The 17,350-nt window shown below is 38.6% G+C and overlaps 1 protein-coding gene across 2 annotated transcripts in view; it reads right to left on the bottom strand.

Annotated features, from left to right (window-relative positions):
- The window catches only part of cdin1 (CDAN1 interacting nuclease 1), a 146,663-nt gene that overhangs the window by 87,041 nt on the left and 42,272 nt on the right, over positions 1-17,350 (bottom strand). For both annotated transcript variants that reach the window (XM_033988288.2, XM_055230989.1), the window contains one exon: positions 14,764-14,836. In XM_033988288.2, coding sequence (XP_033844179.1) covers positions 14,764-14,836 — 73 coding nt within the window. The remainder of the gene's footprint in view (positions 1-14,763; positions 14,837-17,350) is intronic.

Below are 17,350 nucleotides of genomic sequence, written 5' to 3'. Positions count from 1 at the left end.
TACGGCGACATCAGCTCCCATTGGGCACCAAAGAGCCCAATGGGTAGCTCCAGATCACACCAGCAAATAACTCATTTGTACCAAAATGTTTACATGACGCTACTAAATCCTACACGTATCATTGATTAAAAAAATTAAATTGGAGAACAACATACAGAGCAGGGGGCGTGTACCAGTGGCGGTGAAAAGGGGGATTTATCGGCAATATGGCGTCTTGAAAATAAGCCATTAAAGATTGCTCAAACATGCACGAATAAAAAAAAAACAAAAAAAAACAACAACTTTGAGAAGGTCAATCAGATGGGGAAACAACTATAACATGGCTAAAAGCTCTAAAAGTCAATTTCGCATTATATGATTGCTTTAAGGTAAGATTTGTGGGGTTTGGTATCAATTTTAAAAGCTAAATATCGATATCTGCAAATATCGGTTATCGGCCACATCAGCAGACCAAATATCAGTTGTCCGTATCGGCCCACCCTACTCGACAACAACAACAAATTGGGATTGATCAGTGGATTCGAGTAATTTAGCGATGACAGACGGTCCCGTTTTTGCAGTGTTCATCCTCGCTTCCTCCATGACACCTCCTCTCTCCTTTCCCCTCTCCTTCCTCCTTTCCTCAGTGAATGCACACCGCACTATTGTCTTCTTAAAGCAAGCCCTCATAAAAAAACGAGCACGGCATTAATGTTGCAGTAAGAACAAAGCCCCAGGCAGCGTCGCGACTTTGCACCTTGTAAACATTTGCCAAATTTACTATAATTGTCCCGGCTTGGTGTAAATCCAGACTATCACAGGGCGGAAAGAACAGAGGAGACGCGCACACACACACAAAAAGAGAGAGATAGAAGGAAGGAAGAATAATAAACGTACGACGCCTCCGCTGGGGATTCGCCCGGGAAAGACGCAAGTGTAAACAAGCCGCATTTCAAAAACAAAGCTAGCGAGGTAGCGTCGTCGCGGCCTTGATTTTTTTTTATTGTCTCATTTGTAAGCGCTATATTCGGAGTGGGTGAGGAAAACATACACGGCTCGTTATGTAGAGACGCCGGGAGTGGGAGGGCCTTAATAAAGAGTAATGGATGACAAATGTTATTGGGCTTGACACTGATGAGCTTCGATGCAAGGCGGGCTCACGGGGAGGGCAAGCTAGCGCGGCTAACGGGAGACAACATGAGAGTTAGCGTGTTTATGCGATACGTTTTTTGCTAGCAGACATCGCTTTCTTATTTAGATGTATTAGCATGTTTAAGCGATATGGTTTTTGCTAGCAGACGTCGCTTTCTTATTTAGATGTAGCAAGCATTTAATTGTCACACTAATCAGGAAGTGTGACTGTGCATGCTAGTTGTTGTTAGCTTTACATCACTGCAAAACTCCGCACTGGTATCTGAAAGTTGCAAAAAGAGCTTATAAATGAATTCCTTTGAAATTTGAACGAATAATTGGGATGTTCGAAAGACAAATGCTGCAAATGTTTAAAATTAACAAGTTCTGTTTTTCAAGTTTTTAAGTAAGAAAATCAGGTACATGGCCCTTAAATTGCTACCAGAAGTGAATTGTTGCTCATGTTCCAGATAAAATTAGGAATATCCATCTTCATGTTAAAATTATTTAGTTGTTTTATCTATATCAGGCAATATAAATAAGGTAAATAAGCAAAGTAATGGGTAAAAAAGAAAAAAGCAGCTCTTGAGGTCAAACAAGTCCACTGTGTACTGTGTAATAGACTGTGTACGGTAGCACGCTTGCTAGCTCACTGTGTCAAAGCCAATTCAAATTAATTAAAATAAAGATTACCCAAATATTTCTATAATGCAGAATACCTCATTTGGTGGTATTGTTTTTATATTTATTATGCCTCAAAATTAGCATTAGCATTAGCATTGAGACACAAACATCTCTCTTTCTAAACACAGAATAGTTCTCCGGTGAAGTCTTAATTTTATTTGTGTTGTGTCATCCACCCGCAGCTCCCCGTCACTGTTTGATCTTTAAATATTTATTTATTCAAACCTCAGAGACAAAACTGGACAAGTAGTAGTGATGCCAACAGTGAGGTCGCTGAGTGCTATTGTGTGCAGAGCCCATTAAAAAGCTTTATATTGTCTGATAATAAGGAAGTGCATGTAAGCATGCTAGTTGTTGTTAGCTTTACTGTAAAGGCAAAACTTATATTTTTGTATTTTCTCAAAAACCTTGAAAAATGACTTGGACATTTATGCTAAAAGGCTAACATTTAAAGTTAGGTTGAACAATGTCGTGTAAACTTTATAAACACAGAAAAGGATTTGTCTTTTCACTTGCTACATAGTGATTTTGAAATTCAGTTATGTGATGTTTTTAGTTTGGTATAGAAACTGAATAAAATGCAATATTTCATAACTGTTGAATGTTGAATATTCAAAATCTAAATTTCCAGACTTAATAAAATTATGTTATGATGTTCAAATAGTGTCATAGGAGTTGACACACTACAGTCTTTCTTGCAAAAAATACATGTATATATTTTGCTCATACTTAATAAATTAGAACAAAGAAATTGTTGAATTGTTGAATATTGGTCATATGTATTGTAATAGCCATGCTGCTAATAGTTTGATAGTTGAAAATGCTTAATTCCTCACTTCTGCCAGTAGAGGGAGTCACACATCTTAATCAAGCATTCAAAAGCATTAAGATATATATTTTTTTCCATACAATACATCAACATGTCCCCAAAAGCAATATCAATATTACTGATTTTATTGGTTTAAAAATTTAGAAACTTAAGCGGTTATTAGTGAAAAAAATAAATAAAAATGTGTAAACATCCAAACTAAACCAGGACTAAAACTACAGACTAAACTGAGCAGATTATGACTCCTCTAAAAAAACAAAACAGAAGGGGCGAACGATTTGGGAAAAATATGCAATTGTAATTTTTCTGACAAGCTTTGCGATTAATATTGTGTTTTAATAAAAGAATTTGGTTAAAATTTCACATTTTAAAACACATCCAGGAGAATTGAAAAAGGCTGAAATATGAACTGACAAACTAATACAAGAATAACATTTCAGAACAGACTTAGACAACAGGCCTAGCAGTTTTTACGTAGAATTATGCATGATATGTTGTAGTTTGTAGAGGAAATGATGGTACTTTGGTACAGCTTTAGCGATTAGCCAATTGCGTCTGTTCAAATTGCAGTTTTGATTGATTTCGATTAATCTCGCAGCCCGGAATCAGAACAACAGGTCCTTTTTTCCACACAAAGAACTAAACAAGACAGCAACATCCCCCTTTGAATTTTTGTTTTTCACTTGTCTCATTTGCTGTGCTATCTCCAAGAGGGTGAAAAAGCCATTATCTCCAAAACAGAAAAATGCAGAGAAAAAAAAAAAAAAAAATCATTATAGCGTAACATTTTGTAGAGGGAGGAACGTAATAAAGAATAACTGATGACGCCCGATATTGCTCCAGACGCTGATGAGCTCCCGTGCAAGTTTGTTTATTAATTAAAAACACCAAAAAATCCATTGCGTGTGTGTGTGTGTGTAGCGGGAGATGGAGAGGGAGGGAGGGTAGGACTGTCTTTTTCCTTACCCCTCAGCGCCCCCTATCTCTCTCCCTCTCTCCCCCCCCCTTACTCGCGAGGCAGTGGTCCAGGGAGGAGAGCTCGTTCATCAAACTTCATGGACCAAGGGGAGACACGAGCCCTGATAATGTGCGGCGCTAAAGCTGATTTTCCATGATGAATCTCGGAGCATATAAATTGGCTAATATCTGAAAACATTTACAGATACTACAGGAATTGACTACTTGTGGGACATGATGGATGGGGCCCTCTGACGCAGGTCGACGGCTCCGCAAATCTCGCCGGCTGCCTCCAGCTCCTCTTCTCATTTGATTTTCCAATTTACTCGGTTTAAATTTATCCTCCTGTACTGGGAAGAGAGAAACGTGTGGGGAGATGGGTGAGGAATAGACAAGTGGTGTATAGGCTATTTTTAACCCTGATGTTGTTGTCAGGGTACGAACTGATTTTGTTAATGTCATGAAATATTCCAAATCAAAATTACCAGATTTAGATCGTCACGGTAAAATTCTATCATCATGATGTTCAAAAAGTGTCATAGTGATAGAAGTTGACATGCTATAGTCAAAAAAATAGCGAAAGAACATTTTTTTTGTTTAATTTGTACTATATATATAAATATGTATATTACTCCTATTTAATATATTATAACAAAGACATGGTTAAATTGTTGAATCTTGGTCATATGTATTGTATCAGCCATGTTGCTAATTCGATAGTTGAAAATGCTTCACTTCTCACTTCTGCCAGTAGAGGGAGTCAGACATCTTAACCAAGCATTCAAAGGCATAAAACATATTTTCCGTACGCATGCATTACGTTTACGTCAATATGTCCCCAGAAGTAAGGCTACTATAGAAGAAAAAAAAAAAAAGAAATAGCAATCGCTGAGTTTTTCATTGACAAAAATTACAAAAAAGCTCATAAAACACACTTCGAGTAATTTAAACTAGTAGAGTTAAAAATAATAGTTAACTATATTTTTGCAGTTGTTGTATCTAATAGTTGCAGCTAATGAAATGATGATGAAATGGAGACCCTTACGATGGGTTTCACAATGATAAAAATTAGCACCGTTACCATACTAATTAACAATTCCAAGCAAAACATAAATCTTTTTTTTTTTTTTTGGACAGTTAAAAGTCCTCAAAATGGCACCTGTATAAGAAACTGAAACACCAAAAGTCTCTAGGCTAAGGTTACAAGGCATTAACCATACAAGCCACACTAGCAGCTGCAAAAAGGGCTGATTCCACCATATAACCTCTCCATACTGCTGTGTAGGTGCTATTTGATTATATGAAGTCCTATCTCCGTGCGTGGTAGAAGGAGGAGGGGTGGCTCGCGGTTGGTTGCAGTCCCAGCGGAGGAGGAGGTTACTGGGGCAGAACTGATGGCCCGTCTACCTGATTCTCCCTGATAGCCGGCGAGATGAGCCTTGGTGTGTGTGTGTGCCGGTAATACCAGCTCTGTGGAGAAGACGCTACCATCCAGAGCGCTTTAAACCCCGGGTCAGGCCATTAGACTGTGGCAGAGGCTGACTGGTGGAGAGGAGTAATTAGTATACTTGTCAAGTGAAGTGCCGTTCGCGCTGTTGCTTTAGACCTGCCCTTCCCCTAAACCCTAGCTAATAAAGTGCCCTATAGTGCTCATTACGTGAAGGAGCCTTTGTATACACACTAGACTGGAGGAGCACTTGGGAGGCGAGGGGAAGGGGCGATGCGTTCGGGAGCGATGAACAAAGGCGGAATTTCCACTTCAGATCGCGAGGCTGTTGAAGTACAAAGAGAGGTTCAAGTACACTCGTAATAAAAGCTAAGTGATGACAAAATAACAGAATGGGTTGGGTAGGTGTGTGGTCAACAGAATTTTTTTTATTTTTTTATTAACTATTATTTATTTATTTAGTATTTTTATTTATTTATTTTGTTTTTATTTTATTTATTTTGTATTTTTATTTAATTTATTTTGTTTTTATTTTATTTTTTGTATTTTTATTTAATTAATAATTTTTTTTTTGTTTTTATTGTAATATTTCATTTTTTATTTATATTAAAAGCTACTATATGTGGCCATCATAGTAATTTTGGCACACCGGTTGCCTAGTTGCAAAAAGCGGCTATGGAGATTGACCAAAGAACTAGTTGTGATTAGTCATAAAAATCCGCTATGTAACTTTTCTGGTGGCTAGGGCTAGATAATAAAAGTAAATATTTTTCATCAAAGTCACAAATTGTACTTTTTAAGTCAGTGGCGCTAACTTTTGAATAACCCATAAACACTTGCCCAAGCTAGCACTAAAGCTAAGTGGGGCTAGCATACTGACAGACGGAGAGCACAGCAATAGCATAGCAAGTGGAAGCCGAGATTCTATAAAACTATCTTCGTTTATCAACAAACGTGATCTGAGGTACGGCCAAAGCATTATGAATTCTGTCAAAGGTAGACCATTCTCCGGGTGTTAACATCAAAACGGCAGCTAGCATACATGGCGCGGAAAGTAAAAGAATGTGACAATAAATCTCGAGGATCCGCATAGTTACAAAACACAGAGCGGCAATCCAATCCGGGGCCGGGCCTTGGGAAAATGGAAAAGGTCAAATAGCAACAAAATTGCCTACACAAAAAAGTATGTCTAAATCTAGAGGCGCATCAGGTGCTGTCAGGGGAGGCTATAGGGAGAAAGATGGACAAATGCTAGCATGACAGGGACACAAGGAGGGATTTTAGAAAAGCTGTAACCATTTCAGGTTTAGAAGACGCCAACCTATATTAGTTTGACTTGACTTTGTACTTTATATTTTTCCCCCTGTATACAAAATATCTCTATATATGTCCCAGTACAGACATATCGTATAAGCAACTCTAAAGGTCAAAATAAGTCCTCTGCGTGCTGTCTGGATCGAATTATAAAGCGTTTCATTGTCAAGTAATTAGGAAGCGAGTAGTTAGCATTTTAGTTGGTGTTAGCTTTACCATTACGGCAAAACTCTGCTCTGATGTCGGAAAGTTGAGAAAAGCGTTTATAAACTCTGAGCTGTGAATAATTAGGATGCTCGGAAAGCCCTATTAAGGTCGTGCATCAGCTAAGAGAAAAGTTATTGTAAAAAAAAATGTAGAAGCATTAGGATTGAAAGAATAGCATTCTCGCCACATAGCCAAAAGGTCTAAGGTTTGAATCCCAGGTTGTGTCAGGTGTTTCTGGAGTCTCCACGTCTGCAGGGGTTTACTCTTTTCCGCATAAACCCAAATGATGCTATATGCTAATCCTCAAGCTACATACTCCTACTCAACTAAATACCCGGCTCTGGTCACTCATCGTTTCTTGAAAGGTTGTTCTGAGGGGTGGTTATTGTGGTCAAATATCCTACAGAGACAACAATCTGAATAAAAACAGTTAGATGACCTTGCTACATATTTAGGTTCAAAGGTCAAGGTTACTAAGTCAATTTTGTTTGGCAGCCAGTCAGCTCATTGACACATACACATCTTCATCTGGAAAAGTGACAACAGTGCACAGTGCAGGCTAAAAGAACTAAAACCACATTAGAAACAAAACATTAAAACGAGAGTACAAATACGACACACGTGCAAAGGCGCTTAAATACGATAAATATAAGAACATATTTAAGGAAATGAATGTGCGGAAACGATGCGAACAGGTCCAGTTAATGTGTATGGACTTTAAAAACACGGAGGAGCGTTTATTTGTTCCGAACCTCCTCAAATATGCGTAAATGAAACAAATATGAGTACTTTTGGAGCATAGTTTGAATTTAAATAACTCATAAAATGTATTCTTTGTGTAAATTGGTAAATGGTCAGATTTTTATATAGCGCTTTTCCACCTTCAAGGTACACAAAGCACTTTACATCAAGGAACCACTCACCGATCAACACACACACATTCATACATCACTGTACGCACACACTGGAGCGAGGTGGGTTACGTGTCTTGCCCAATGACACAACAACAGCATTCAGCATTGATCTGTGGGAGCAGGAATCGCACAATCTACCAATGATGTCCATGTCGAGGGTGAGATTCGAACCGCCAACCTTCAGATCAGGGGACAACACTAGGTAGAGGGATTCTGTTTTAGAACTCAAAGCTACTTTTTTATATTGTATTGTACTTTTCTTAAACTTTTTTCCACAAACTGACATCTTTTTTTTCCACAAACTGCCATCTTATCTGATGTGAAACTATAATAAATATTGACCCACCAAACTATTAGAAAAACATGAAAACCTTCCATATGCTTGGTCATGAAGTTAATAATCGTAAATGGTTGTGAAATTGCTTATTCTCAACGATCATAACACTCAAATTTTACATCACGACGCCCCCTACTGCCGGTATGACCTTGCCCGAACGCACTAGACAAAACCCATTATGGCCGCTGATTTCATATTCAATACATGATAAACGCGCTTTGACTCCATTGATTTATTTACACCTCCCATCAGATAGACTTGACTGATGCGCTCTCCAATACCACCTCGCCCCAGCCGGAGGTCACTCGGAATGGCTGCTTTGGCGTTAGCAGTGCTAGCTTGCGCGACGAAAACAAAACAAGGTAAGGCACAGGAAAAACAATTTAAAACCGCCTATTGATCCAGCGCTAGCGATTGTACATATATTCCGGCATCCCAATGGGCCCATTTCGATGTCTCTTAAATGCGGAGGGAAGGTGGAAGAAAGAAAAAAAAAACAAAAAAAAACACGCTAGGCTAAGGCGATCCACTCAGCCAGTTGGGGGTAATGTCCCTTATATAGAAGCCTATTGATCTTAGCTTTGCCCTTCTCTCTCGAGTACGACAATGCAACACAAATACACACACCCACACATACACGGGAGCGCAGTGGTGTGGTGTGGTGTGGTGGGGCGGCGGCGGCGGCTGTGGGCGGTTGTGGGGGGGGGCGGCCATGACGGATACGGCTGCCAATAGCGCTGAACCAACCTGTTAGCTAATTGCCGGCAAAGACAATTATCCTTGCATTGTTTCATAATGGAAAGGCATTACTCTGGTCTAATATACGCCGAGGGAGAGTGCAGGATTTGACCGCGCGCATCGTGTGGGTAGCAATTTATCCGGAGAAGGCCAAGGAGGTCACGGGAAGATGCAAGGGAGAAGACAAACACTGGTCGCACATAAAGCCAGATGCAATGGAGGAACTGGTGTGCTATGTAAACTATGCCCCTAAGTACAAGTTGTTGGATTCTTCTTACTCAATTGTTTTGAGTTTTAAGTCGCGTTATAATGTTGTTAACGTATCAAAAACCTACCGGAAAGTTGTGTTTAGTTTTATTCACACATGCTTGAGTAACACTGCATTATTAGTCTGTTTTTAAACTCAAATGGTAGCTGTTAACTTGATAACTACCGCTTCATGACATCACATGGTGGAACAGTGTTTTCTGTTTGAGAGAAGAACTCAGTCTAAATATGCAGGGTTTGTGTGTTAAACATGTAAGAATGAAACAAAACACAACTCCAGATATGTTTTTGATGAGGAAAGAACATTATAACAGATCATAAAATAGCGTAATATGGGCCCTTTAATCAGTACTTTTGGACAACACTGCAGTGCCAGTTAATGTGGACTCGGTGGACACTCTTCCTCTCTCTACTAACAACAGTCGGGCCTAAAACATTCTGTAGAGGCTGACACGGTGGACGATACGGTGAGAAAAATCTAATCGTGATCTCATTCCCGCGACTATATGGCTTTCTGGTAAAATCTTGAGTACAGTTCAAATAAATACACATTTCCCACTCACTCCTCCTGTTGCTGGGTGAGTGACAGGTGGATTTTAACCAATTGCAGTGAAGTCGGAACGCTCAGAAGAACAGATGATCTTAGTTACCTGTTCCAAGGCATTATAAGATACAAGGCTTACATGAATGATAACATGCAATCATGATTAGAGATAGACTGATACATATTGGTTGGCAGACACACTGGACCGGTATTTGGACTTTTTAGCATATCGGCTATCGGCCTTAAATCTCCAGCAGATGTCGATATTTTGTTTTGGTCAATCTGCTGCCTACAAAATACACATAAAACTATATATATAAACATGTTAGAATACAGAGCAACTGATGGATGATAAACTATCTCTTTGTATTAAACAATTGGTATCGGCATCAGCCATGAAAAAACCCATATCGGTTCATCTCTAATCACGATCTGGCTTTTTAGAATTTATTTTCTCATATCGCCCACCTCTCCTCTATGCTCCTGAAAGGTTGTCAACAAACAGCAATGCAGGACGGATCAGATGCGGCGGTACAAAATAAACTTCAATGAAAAAACACTGCAGCAAAGGTATCGTCAACATGATGCTAACACACAGATGACACTGTCACGATAACACATATAGATGATAAACGATCATATTGAAACTAATTTATGACAATGAAACAATCACCCTGAAGCAGAATAACCCCCAAAAACTATTCTAAAAATGCAATATTGTTAAAAAAAACAAACATGAGCTGCAATGAATAAACAGTGGAATAATAAATAACTTCTATGACTCATTATGGATACAAGCAAAGTACTAGTGTTTCAACATTTTACAGCTTAAATCTTATCATTTTGCAAAAAAAATAACCACAAATTCCACAGTAGAGCAAAGAAAATGTAGCACGATAAATATTGACCCCCAAACATTATAGTTCCATGTTTCATATACTGAACGATAAGTCAGTGTAGTCAATATAGTGATTATCAGGACAGGACTACAGATAGATGCGTTAAAGTGAAGTGTTGCTGAAATAATTAGAAAGAGTCTGGTGAGGGCGTATTCACCTTCAAAGTTTTTCAGTTTCTTACGTAGAGAGTTGAAGTCATCAGGTTGAGAAATAGACGATCAGTTAATTGAAATATTCATGGCATGTTTTTATGTTCCAACTTGGCAAAAATTATGGTTAAAAGGTTGAGGTTGAGGATAAGATACTTACAAACAGCAGCTATCACTAATCATAGTTACCGTACTTGTACATATGTCTGAAGTTTGATATATCGCTGAAGTCAAGATACGTGATAAACGATAATATTGGGATTTATTTATGCCACTGACACAATAAACCAAGAGCAGATTTAAACCACAAAAACGATTCTAAATGTATAGTATTATTAAAAAACATGAGCTTCAATAAATTAGGGGTGTCAAACTTAATTTCACCAAGGGCCAATTTGCATAGATTAAAAAAAAAAAAAGACTGTGTAACTGCCTATTTACCGATAGACTGACGTTTTAAGACAGTCATACATTTTAATTTACCTCGTCGCGGCCACATAAAATGACATGGCGGGCCAGATTTCACCCCTGGGCCTTGAGTTTGACACATGTGCAATAAATAAACAGCAGAAAGTACTTTAGTTTGCATCTGTCATGAGTTATTAATTAAGTTATTAATACAATTTTCCACCACGAAAAACACAAATGTTCCAGTAGTGCAAAGAAAAAGTACACACGTTAAATATTGTCGATATAGTAATGATCGTGACGGGCCTACTTGTACAAATACACACACCAAGCCCCAAATACACAGGCTAATGCAATTAAAAGCACCCCAAAATCCTCTCTGTACCTCATCAATATTCCAACACTAAAACCACTCTCTCTCATCTCTTCCAGACAGTAAGCTTTGAATACTGACAACAGTGTTTTGAGACGAGACAATAGCGAAAATGTTATCATCCCGGCTCCCATTGTGCGCCATAATAAAACACGGGCGCGCTATGGAGATGGGGGAACGCGGCGTACGATTATCTGCGAGCGAGTGCCGGCGCGGGGGGATGGATTGTCTGTTGTACACGGGCGGCAGGCGAGTGTTTTGACAGGCGCTGGATAACGGCAGGTCCAATGCAATCACATCCCTGACTTTGACAAATGACTGTGCTGTGCTCAAGTTGAAAATAACACACATCCACTTTAAGGCTTTGTGATTAAATTGCGAGCACGTCCGTCTGGTGTAGAGCGGGTTCTTCGGAGAGTGTGGACTACATATGGATGCATCGTTGGGTCTATCACTGGGGAGAAATCAGATCACATACTAATAACCCGCATTGAGTTATTACATTTCATTATGAAGAACAGTGTTGTCGTGATGCAGTTTTAAACTCGATTTCGATATTTCGGAATAGACTCCATAATACGATATTGATGCCGGTTCTTCTATAGCGCTCAGTATCGATACTCTATACCATTGTCTGTGTACTCTTAAAGAACAGGCTAATGCACAAATTTCGAAATGTGATATATTCAAGTAAATATAGACAATAAATGATAATATTGAAACTAATTTATGCCACTGACACAATAACCCAAGAGCAGATTTATACCACAAAAACTATTTTAAATCTATCATGAGCTGAAATAAATAAACAGCAGAATGAAACACTTTAGTACTTAGTTTGCATCTGTAATAGAAGTAATAAATTTAAACTTTTACGGCTTAAATTTTATCATATCGCCAAAAAATAACCAAACATTTACACATGATTTTACATCTCAGATAAGTACATTTTGTTATTAAAAGTTCATTTGTAATTGTTACTTCAACTTAAGCAGAATTTTGGACGTCGCTATGGATTTTGAAATCTAAAAATCATTTATCGGTATCATAAAATCAGCTCAAATTAGTATCTAGTTTTGATATTAGTTTTAATATTGATTAGTATCTTATCTTTTTGATACTTTTGACAACCCTAACAAATCAGAAAAGCGGCTTTTTAGAGCAACTGTGGAGGGTCCCACACATTCTTGTCTCCATGGAGATGTTATAGCTTTGTCCGAAATTTTCCACAGTATGACATTAAACTCATCTACCGCCATGGAGACGAGCAGGTGACGCTGCAGGGCCAAGTTACAAGGGAGATCTCTGGATAGGAGAGACTGCACAAGTAGAATGCATGTTGTTCAAAGTATTTTCAAGCAAGATAGATATTTTAATGTGTGTGGAATTTCTTGAAAAAGCACTATCTGGGGCTTCCTGGCAAAAACGTGGCTACTAATCTTTGCCAACACTGTTACAGATAACCATCCAAGTCATACAGACACTTTCGTACAAGGTGGGTGAAGTGCTTTGCCCAAGGACACAAATAGAACCACCGCTCAATTTTTTTTTAGATTAACTGATGCAGATACTTCGACTTTTTTAGAGCTTTCTGCCATGTTATAAAGTTGTTCCCTCATCAAAAACATGTCTGAAGAGGTTTTATATGTTATTTACATGTTTGAACAATCTAGCGATCTCTCCCGGGCCCAATTCGAACCCTCCTTACGGTTAGCAGTACGATCCTGTCCACTGCTCAGCCTGCAAGCTCGCATCACACTTCTCAAACCTGATGCAATGTACAATAGTTTAAGCAGGTCACTCTGAAGGGGGAGTGACTTAGCGCAGAGAGGGTGGGAGGAGTGTCAAAAACAAAAGTGAAACTTATAAAACATCTTGATACATTGTTTTCTACCAATATAGCACTTTCAAAACGAACAAAGGCAACATGGCGATCTCATGATGTTATGTGTTAGCAATGAATACCCCAAAGAAAAGTAATACCCCCTCTTTAAAACACATTTATAGGAATTTGTAAAGTCTACTCCCAATAACTGTTTACTTTCTTTGCAGACTCTTATCTATCTCAGTGGACCGGTGAAGCTGTAGAAATGGGAAGAGGAAGAGGAGGAGATAGAGGGTTGCTCAGATGCACTGGGGGATGAAGGAGAAATCAGGTCCTGGTATAAATAACCCTGATGAGGTGAGCTCGCATTGATCCAGGCTGCAGCTGAGAGGGAAAGAGGGAGAGAGGGAATGAGAGAGAGAGGGAAACAGAGAGGTGGCTGCTCCTCCGTGGGCTTAATTGCCAGTCCTGTGCTTTGGGACGAGGTAACGACTAAAATGTGTCTCGTGTCAGGCTTGGGGAATATGCAAAGCTGGTCCCAGCAAATAGTGAAAATGGAGTTCAAACAGAAACAGTAGGTTGTGTTCGCTTTCTGGAATTTGAAATAACCAAACAATAACCCAAAAATATTGAAGTTTGAAGTGAACTTTTATTAAAAACAGATCTATTATGCTTGTGTCTGCTATTATAATTTATGACACCCGTGGATCATTATGTTAGAATTTGAACATTTTAAACCGCAATCCATCTAAAACGACTAAAGAGTAAAATGACTTCCACGTTGGAAAACAGCGGTGCCCAATGGGAGCTGACGTAAAAAAAAAAGTCATGCAGCTGTCGGCTCCTCCTACGATGGATAGCTACACATCCCAGTAGCGAACAACTAGCGATTCTTTTTCATTTATACCAAAATGAGTACGTGACACTGCCAAATCCTACGCATATCACCGTTTAAGAAAATAAAATTGGAAAACGAAGTAAGTGCAGAGCAGCAGGTGTGCACCGGTGACAGTGAAAACAGGGATAGATCGGCGCAATGACATCTTGAATACAGGAGAATAAGGATTACTCAAACACGCAACACGCTAAATACAACTTCGAGAGGGTAAATGAGAAGGGAAACAACTAGAACATGGTATCAGTGACTAACCTGGCTAACGGTAGATTGATCATGTGTAACGGCTCCCGCTGAAAGCAAACGGGATGCTTAAACAAATACTTCAAGCTGATTGGCTGTTTAGATCTGTAGAAACATACTGAAATGTGATTCTTGTATTAGTTTATCAGTTCATATTTCAGTCGTTTGGTCAGTGGATCTGACCACTAAACCAACGATGTACATGCTGAGAGCCGGATTCGAACCGCTAACCTTTGGATCAGGGCTTCAGAACAGTTTTGTGAGTGTCTGTAGGGATCCACAACAGCCACGTAACACATTTGCATCGGTTTTGTCTCATTTAATTTAATATAAAAGGAAATATTTTCAGTCTCTCTGCTGGTATTGGTTGATATCGGGTATCGGCATATACTTAAATCTATAGTATCGGAATCAGTATCGGAAATTAAATCGCTGGATCGGTGCATCTGTAAATACGGGCACCACTTTCTCAAGCTATTGTGAAAAAAATGAGCTGACCTTAGTTCATTTGTGCTGACAGAGAAGCCATTGACGAAGTATAAGGATTCTAGACTTTTGTGAAGAGGCATAGAGAGGGTGAGGAGAGGGTGAGGAGTGACAGACGAGTGAGCGGTGTTACTGACGTGTCCCGCTGTTCGAGTCCTGGAGGAACCTGTCCAGGATGAGACGAGCCATCAGAGCAGGAGACAGATCCACCTGGACATAGAGAGGGAGAGAGTTGGATCAAATAAGAGGCTGAAGTGGCAAGTCTTAGTATAAAACATGTATAGTAGGGTGGTAGTTGAATTAGTTAACTCTCCATTCAGTTCTTACAAGTCTCAATGCAAAAATATGTTGATGTTTTTACTACAACTTTAAAAATATATAATTTATTCACATTTTCAGCCAAACTTGAAATAATTATTAACTTACAATTGAAAGAAATACTAAGATTTTAATGTCGTTTCCTCATCAAAAACATACCTGGAGTTTTCTTTCATTCGCAGATATTTTAAAACGCACAAACCCTGCATATTTTGTTCTTCTCTCAAACGGAAAACACTCTGTTCCACCTTGTGATGTCATGTGGTAATACAGGAAGTGCCCTACCTTGTTTTTTAAAATGTATACATCTTCACTAGAATCATTTGGATGATTTCAGATTTATAAATGTAAAGATCTACTGAACTAAAGTAGTACGTAAAAAGTAGCTGTCAACTTGAAAACTACCACTTAATGACATCACAAGGTGGAACAGAGCATTTTGAGCTTTGGATATGTCAACAGACTAATAATAAAAGGGTTACTCAAACATGTGTGAATGAAATAAAACAAATCCAGGTATGTTTTTGAGGAGATAACAACATTATAACATGGCTTAAAGCTCACATACTCCATTTTGTGTAATATATATTTTTTCATAAGCCGTTTCCATAAACAGTTTGGTTTATATGTGCGCACTTACATATCATACATACTTAGCCTATTTGCATTTTACATTATAACTGAAAATTGCAAAAATTGAGAAAACGTTTCACTACACATTTCTCAAACCAAAAATGATCTCGAATAACAACATAATGCTAATACTAATGCTAATCTTTAACCCTCTGAGTGACAGCACACGTTTTCCCATTTCCACTTCCTACATTTGGGAACAGATTTATTAAAACAAGTGAAAATTCCTATTTATAAAGAAGACGAAGTGTGAGGAGGCGGCACTACGACATGAAGAAAAGCCCGGAGCTGCACGCTAACGCAAAACGCTATCTCCCGCTAATGAAGACATAAACTCGGCGCTGCCTTAATGATTATAGACACGTTTGGCCTTTTTTTTTTTACCGGCTGCTCCTAATGCAATATTATTCCGCTTCGGGGACAGAGCCGTTGTTTAGACAGAGGAATGGCGAATGACATAGAGATGAAAAGCGCTCTCCACACTATAGGCTAACGGCAAACTCGCTCCCGCTCCCCAATTATGCTAACAAGAGGAGAAATGATCCGGGCAGCAGGAGTGTGAGGTTTGATAATGAGCGGCCGGGAGGAGCTGGTGTCTGCTAGCCCTGTTTTAATCTGCTCTTTATGCAGACAGCTGTAGAGTTTAGAGCGGATCATGGCTCTGTGTGTTCTGATGTATTGGGTAATTACAGGTGTATGTGAGACACTGGCTAAAGGTAAAACTGGGTCTTTGAAAATTATGAATTATGAATATAACATTTATGGTTCTATCCTGCCTAAAGCCGTATGGATAAGAACATTTTGTGCCGGGTTACTTATATTAGCTTAAAAGGTCCTATATTACGCAAAAGTGACTCTCGTGAGGTTTAAGTGACGTTGTTACCTCGTCAGAAACATACCTAGAGTTGTGTTTTTGTTTCATTCACACGTTTGAGTAACCCTATATTTTTACTCTGTCCACATCGCCAAACCTTAAAATGCTGTGTTCCACTTTGTGATGTCATCAAGTGGTAGTTTTCATGTTAACAGCTTCCTTTTAAATTTAGGTCAGTAGAGATTGGTAATTCCAGGGCTGAAATCATCCAAATGATTTTAGTGAAGGTGTTTAAAGTTTAAAAACACAGTTCCTGTATCACCACATGTCATCAGAAGGTGAAAAAGTGTTTCTGTTGCAGGGTTTGTGTGTTAAACATGAAACAAAACACAACTCCAGGTCTGTTTGTGATGAGGAAACAACATTATAACATAGATTTAAAAATTGTGTAATATGGGCCCTTTAAATTTAAAAACACAGCAGCACTTCCTGATTTCCGCCCTGATGTTTAAGGCACAAAACAATATTGATATGTTTTGTTCATTTAGTTGATGCTGTGCTTCTTAAAGGTGCACTATGCTTTTTTTCAGGTTTTTAGTATTAAGCCATACCATGTATAGATCATTTTTACATTGTAGAGCCTCTCAGTTTTTATTATTGCAGTTCACAAAGTTCCATGTCATTATAGCAAGCAGATTTAATTTGTATTTGTTTATTTGTTTATTATTATTATTACATTTGTAATGCAGCTAAAACCTGGAACAGTCTTCCTGAAGATGTGAGACAGGCCTCTACTTTGACGGTTCTATTAAGCTGTGCATACGACTGAAAGGTTTTTATTCTGCACTCTTCTCTTTTAATGTTAATTTTCTGATGATTATTTATGTTTGGATTTGTTGTATTGTGATTTTAATCCTTCTTATTCTGTAAAGCACTTGTGTGTACAAATTGTGCTAGAC

Source organism: Periophthalmus magnuspinnatus, chromosome 22 (assembly GCF_009829125.3).
Source record: "Periophthalmus magnuspinnatus isolate fPerMag1 chromosome 22, fPerMag1.2.pri, whole genome shotgun sequence".
Lineage (NCBI taxonomy): Eukaryota > Metazoa > Chordata > Actinopteri > Gobiiformes > Gobiidae > Periophthalmus > Periophthalmus magnuspinnatus.
The sequence above is the reverse complement of the archived record's forward strand: the minus strand, read 5'-3'. Positions and strand labels throughout refer to the sequence as shown.